This window comes from Rhea americana, unplaced genomic scaffold (genome assembly GCF_003343005.1).
Source record: "Rhea americana isolate MKP2758 unplaced genomic scaffold, rheAme1 scaffold_559, whole genome shotgun sequence".
Lineage (NCBI taxonomy): Eukaryota > Metazoa > Chordata > Aves > Rheiformes > Rheidae > Rhea > Rhea americana.
Window position 1 is genome coordinate 103,329 of NW_028186711.1, and position 5,815 is coordinate 109,143.

Below are 5,815 nucleotides of genomic sequence, written 5' to 3' on the forward strand. Positions count from 1 at the left end.
CCGTGCCCGCCGCCGGCTGCCGCGGCCGCCATGGAGTTCCCGGCCGCTCTCTTCCCTTCCTACTTCGGTGCCGGCCCCCCCCGGGAAGAGGGGGTCCCCGCGCCGGCGGCCGGCTGGGGCGAGTACGGGCAGGTGCTGGACGCTGGTCGCGACCCGCACGGGGTGAGGCCGCGGGCAGAGCCCTTCCTGCCCGGGGTGGGGGGCACCTGGTGTGGGAGGGCGTCGGGCGGGAGCGGGGACAGGGCTCGCCGCAGCCCCACGCGAGGAAGAGGAGATGGACTGCGGCTTCCTCCCCCTGCGTTTCCATCCCTGCACCGTGCGCTGGGTCCGCAGCCCAAAGCCGGGGCGCTTCGGCAGGGGGCGAGYGGGGTGGGGCAGCACGGCCGGCATGGGGGGCAGGGGGATGCTGTGTGGGTGAGCGGGGAGGTGGCGTGGGCCTCGTGGGCGGCTCTCACCTTGTGTCGCTCCAGGCTGAGACGACATTCGTGCCCCGCTGTGGCAGGACGGGCGAGAGCTGGGAGCCTGCCGACGTCGCTGCTGTGCCCATCCTACCTCCCAACACGAGTGAGGAGCCTGCGGGGGGAGAGGGGGCTGGAAGGGGGTGGAAAGGGGGGCGCGCTGCCTGGGGTGAAGGGGGCACCCTATTCTGCCTTTGGACCCTCACCCCGAGCTGCTCCGAGGTTTGTGTTTCCAGCCTGTCTGCCCCCGTTGGCTCTCACGTGCTGGCGCTGTTGGTTTCAGTGGTTCTCCGCTCTCCCTGCTACTTGTCCCAGTGGTGTTTGCTGGGGAAGGGTGAACTGTTTCCCAGTGGTGCTGTCCCATCTCTCTGCTCGTTGCACCTCGTGCAGCTTGCTGGACGATAAGGCTTGCTGCCGTGGTACCAGTCAGGTCCTGCCCTTTTCCTGCAGGCTGCTGGGTCCCCTYGCTCGTGCCTGAGGACATCCTTTACTGCGGGGTCCTCCACAGGAAGCTCCGGTCGGGCAAGTCTGGAGCTGCCCTCAACTTCACCAAGCAGGTAAGGCCTTGGGTACTGTGTCTTGCTGAAGAGCTGCCTGCTCTGACACCCCAGGTTGCTCTGGAGTTGTGGGGTTACACAGTGCTTGCAATTCTTGTTATGATGTTTTTCCCACTGCCAGTTCCTGCTGCTCTGGGGCTGGGGGACACATCTAAGCGTAGTGAGGGGAGCCTGGTCTCCCAGCAGTGCCCTGATCTCAGCCCTGCACATCCTAACCCTCACTCTGTCCTTCCTGCGCAGCTGGGTCACTTCTTTGTGGATCACCCAGAAGATGCATTTGGTTCCCTGGGGCAACTGCTGCACAAGAACTTCTACCTGGGCAATGCCAAGCTGAAGGTCAGTGTTTTTTCAGGGGTAACAACGCTGCCCCTCGCCCTGTCCCTTATAGCTGCCAGTCGCAACTTCTGCCCCATCTCCTCCCCACAGAGACGGGCCCGAGACACCACCATCCGGATGACGTCCCTGGTTGAGGAAATCAACCGGCTGGAGGCCAGGCGGTAAGTGTCCCCTGTTCTCTGCCGTGGCTTCCCCTGCCCCACACCCTGCCCGGAGTGGGGGCTCACAAACTGCCTGCCTCCCCCTCCCTGACGCCGGCTGTCTCCGCAGCGGCTGTCCCCAGCAGCCCCTCACGTACCGCATCCGCTGGTTCTCCCACCTGTGCCGCGACTGGCTGTTCGAGGTGCCGCTGGACCTGCTGGCGGACTGCGTGCACGACGAACTGGTGCTGCAGTGGGCCAGCCTGCTCTTCGACGACACCTCCACAGGGGGAGCGCTGGCCTGGCTGCCCCCCGAAGACGCAGGCGCGCACACAGGCCGTCTGGTGTACCCTGGAGGGCAGGCCATGAACCACCTCTGTATCCTTCCCTCGAGGGTGCTGGGCGATGTCCTCACGGTGGTTTTGTGTCGCACCGCCCTTAGCTGGCACCCCAGATTTCCAGGATGTGACGCTGGGTGAGGTGCCCCGTGCCCGGGGCTCCCCAGCGCAGTTTGAGCTCAACGGACGCATCCGGCAGGTGGCCGCCGCCCAGGCGGATGGGGAAGGTGAGCGTGGTCCTGGTATCGGTTTCTCAGCCCTGGCAGCGCTTGGAGCACCTGCGCCCAGCCTTGCTGTCTCCTGTCCTGCACCAGGTTTTGTCGGTGTCCGCTCGGACTATCACTGTGGAGTTTGGAGGGTGCCAGGCAGGATGGGCGCTGCCCCTACCCCGCTGCAGGTCATCCGTACCAACGTGCCTGCCTGCTGCCTCACCGTCAGGTAGGCGCCGGGGGAACGGTGCGTAGCGGAGAGGCTCTGCCCTGCCTCTGCATCCCTCCTCCCCGGGGCTGGGTGCTCCTGCCCCCATGGTGATGCTGTTTGCGTCTCTCTCAGCCCTCATCTCCCCGGGGAGCTGGCGGTCTGCACCCAGAGCGGAGCTGTCTACCTCTGGAGCGTCGAGACGGGGTGAGACCGGGCACGCGGGCTGGGGCGGGCCAGCGCAGCACATGGGTCTTGGGCGGGCTGCAGGTGATGGGGCCTTACAGAGAGGGACAGTTCTGCCCCCCGCCCCCCGTGCCATGCTTGCCCCCGACGCAGCGGTGACGGCAGTGCCTTCCCCCTCTAGGCTGCAGCAGCTCCGTCAGGACCCCCAGACCATGTTTTTCCGGGATCATTCATCCTGGCGCTGGAGCGAGTTCACTGCCCACCCACGGGTGCTGAGCTGTGCTGACCGCACTGGCCTGCAGTGCCTGGACGTGCGGGTGAGCCTGGGAGGGAGCAGGCAGTCGGTGTGGGGCCATCTCTGGGCCATAGAGGTGGATGGCAGGAGAAGGCCTCCCACTCTGGGTGCTCATGGCATCCTGCTCTGCTCTTCCAGGCACCTGAGAGATGCCACTTCGATTTCTTCAAGGTGGGTGAAGAAGCCGGGTGCCAGCGGGGTGAGCGCGTGGTGCTGCCCATGTACCTGGGCAGGGCTCACCCCTCCCAGCACCTTGTTGCCACCCAGGTGAGTCCTGGGACATGCAGAGTGGCAGTTTGGGGGCACCYTCAGCACAACCTTGGCTCCTAGTCCACCTCCTCCAGCACCTGGGCATTAGGGAGACCCACATGTGATGAGCCCTGAAGGTGATGGGGGTCCCYGGCCGATGCGCGGCTCAGGGCTGCCAAGAAGGGAGTTGGTGTGAGCCCYGCTGAGCCGTGCCCCATCCTAGTTTGCAGTGTATGTGATGGACGAGCGCTTGCCACTGGTGCCTATGCTGAAGTGGGCTCATATGATGAAGGACCCCCYGCTGTTTGCCCACGTGGTGCCAGGGGTCCCCGGCAGGAGCCATAAGGTGCTGCTTGGTGCGTCCCGCACCCAGGAGCTGTTGCTGCTGCAATACATGGGTGAGAGATGGGGCTGCGAGCGGTTCGGAGGCGCCGTGGGGCCGGGGYGGGGTCTCTTCTGGCGGGCCTGGCAGAAGGTGGGGTGCCCTCCTGTGATGGTCGGCACCAGGGCCAGCTGCCGTGCGGGGACTGGGGCTCGCTGAGCAACGTCGTTGCATCCTTGCGCAGGGGGCAGCAGGTCGGCCTGCCAGCTTGCCGGGCCTCCRCAGAAGCTGCACAGCATCTCCGGCTGCCTGCAGCACCTACCCACGCAGCTCCCGCACCGACACCGGCTGCTCCAGCAGCGCCTCGGCGCCCCGGCTGCCGGTGGGTGTCCCGCGAGTYGAGGGCGTGCGAGTCAGGGGCAGGACATTGCGCCAACGTTGCTTTCCCCATCTCTGCTGGGCAGCCCCCGGGGGTGGTGGGGAGGGTACAGCCTTGCAAGGCTCTGGGATGGGGCTGGAAAAGGCAAAAGCAAGATCCTGAGCACCATGCAGGCTGGGGCTGGTCAGAAATGAACTGCCTGGGAGAAATTAACTGTCCTGAGGGGCTGGGGCATCCCGGGAGGCTGAGAGCAGCGGGCCTGAGCAGGCTGGGGAAGGGACAGGGAAGGGGTCTCCGTGTTGTCGGCAGTGGCCTGATGGGCTGGGAGAGGTGCCGGGGCCAGGCTCTTGGAGAAGGCCAAAGATGGGACAAGAGGCAGCAGGACAAGTGGCATGTGGGGAAATTCACGTTAAATGTTAAGAAATGTTATTTCCTGTGAGAGTGGCCAACCCCTGGAGCAGGGCCCAGAGCAGGAGCCTCCATCCGTGGAGACCTTCAGCCCTCAATGCAGCCGGGGCCTGAGCAGCCCGCTGGAGGTGCTTGGAGCCAGCTGCCACCGTCTCTTCCTGCCTCCATCCCTCGGCGGCTGATAGCTCTGTGTCCCCTATGTGTCCCYGCAGGGCTGGCGGCGGTGCTGCGCGCGCAAGGACCGCGGGAGTCCCTGCTGGTGTTCCAGCTCTCCGAGGCTGGGGACGTCTTCTACCAAACCCTCACGCACGAGGCAGCACAGCCCAGGGCTCCCGACCCGGAGGACGGGGACGCGGTAGCCCCCAGYGCTTCCTCTGTGCCGGAGGCTCCAGGCGGGAGCGCATCCGGCTCTCCACCTGCCTCTGGCAGTGAGGAAGAGGAGGAAGAGGAGGAGGAGGAGACCTTCTACTTGTCCAATCTGGAGGTGATTGTCAACGAGGAGGGGGAAGAGGAGGAAGATGAGGAGGTGGGCACACCAGCAGCTCCGGAGGAAGCCCAGCACCCTGAGGAGCCCCGTGCCAGCCCCTGTCCCTTGCCGGCTGTGCCCAGCCCAGCAGCTGCCCTGCGGTACCGCCGCTGGCTGAAGGCGCTTTTCAGGGACTGGCGGGAGCTGCCCCRGCAGACGGGGGTCCGGGCGCCCCCCACCATCAGCCAGAAGCGCCTCTTCACCAGGAAGGACCTGGAGCCACCGGCCGGGGCCAGCGACCTGTGCGTGCAGGCGCGCGAGCAGCTGCGCCGTGCCATGCGGGAGCGGGGTCGCATCCAGCACTGGGACCCAGCGCCCGCCCCCCAGCCCCTGCCGCAGCCCGTGGAGCCGGCAGCGTGGCCCGACGCCCTGAGCGCCCGGCTCACGGCGGCTTGGGCCGGCGACTGGAGCCGCTGGTGGGAAGAGCGGCTGGGCTTGAACGTGGCGCAGAGGCAGCGGGCGCTGCGGGAGCGCCGGCGGCGGCAGAAGCGGGCGCGGGGGCACCGGAGCCTGTCGGCCAGCTTCACCTCCTCCGTCACCTACCAGTCGGAGCTGTCGGAGCTCAGCGACGGGGCGCCTGCTTTGGCCCCGGCCCCCCCGCTGTCCCCCGGGCACCCCGAGGCGCTGCCCCGGGTCTTCGCCGAGGCCTGGGGGGGTYCCGCGGGGGGGAGCGGCGCCTCGCGCCCCCCGTCGCCGCCCCCCGCCGARCCGCTGCTCTCCTCCCAGACGCTGCGCTCGCGGGGCATCCCCAAGGAGCGGCGCAGGACGCTGCGGGACTACCTGGCCGTGTGCGCCGAGGGGCCCCCCGAGCCGCCGCCCGAGCCCCCCGGCAGCCAGCTCTCCGGCCAGGGGGGCCAGCTGCGCCTCCCCTCCTCGCAGAGCCAGCTCTCGGGCTCGCAGCCCCGCCGCAAGCGCCCCCGCATGGGCTTCTGACCCCCCCCCACCCCAATAAAGTGGCCGTGGGGCAGCGTTCCCGTGTCGTGTCCTTGCCGCGGGGGCTGCGCCGTGCCCGCGGCGCTGGGACCCCGTGGGAGCCCCTTCCTCCTGCTGCAGCGCCCTCCTCCTCTGCTGCCGGGCGGTGTGCCGCCAGCGCTGCGCCCCACGACGAGAGCGAGTCCCGCGTGGGTGGGGAGTGAGGGCCCTTTAAGGCGCCGGGGTCTGGCGTGGGAGTGGCAGCTGCGGGAGCCAATGAGGGCGGCGGGGC

At 68.0% G+C, this 5,815-nt stretch overlaps 2 protein-coding genes across 2 annotated transcripts in view; both read left to right on the top strand.

The window, feature by feature from the left end:
* The first annotated feature begins 6 nt into the window (after window positions 1-6).
* Window positions 7-5,583, top strand: TAF1C (TATA-box binding protein associated factor, RNA polymerase I subunit C). The gene is made up of 14 exons (XM_085318879.1): window positions 7-162; window positions 471-564; window positions 909-1,015; window positions 1,256-1,351; window positions 1,442-1,512; window positions 1,622-1,869; window positions 1,946-2,056; window positions 2,144-2,267; window positions 2,382-2,453; window positions 2,614-2,749; window positions 2,866-2,994; window positions 3,200-3,374; window positions 3,543-3,680; window positions 4,298-5,583. Exons 1-14 carry the CDS (start codon window positions 31-33, stop codon window positions 5,542-5,544), a joined length of 2,880 nt encoding a protein of 959 aa, XP_085175005.1. The 5' UTR covers window positions 7-30; the 3' UTR covers window positions 5,545-5,583.
* A 216-nt stretch (window positions 5,584-5,799) lies between these two features.
* The window catches only part of HINT2 (histidine triad nucleotide binding protein 2), a 1,806-nt gene continuing 1,790 nt past the window's right edge, over window positions 5,800-5,815 (top strand). Inside the window, exon 1 of the mRNA XM_085318876.1 lies at window positions 5,800-5,808. Within this exon, the coding sequence (XP_085175002.1) occupies window positions 5,800-5,808 (9 nt within the window). The remainder of the gene's footprint in view (window positions 5,809-5,815) is intronic.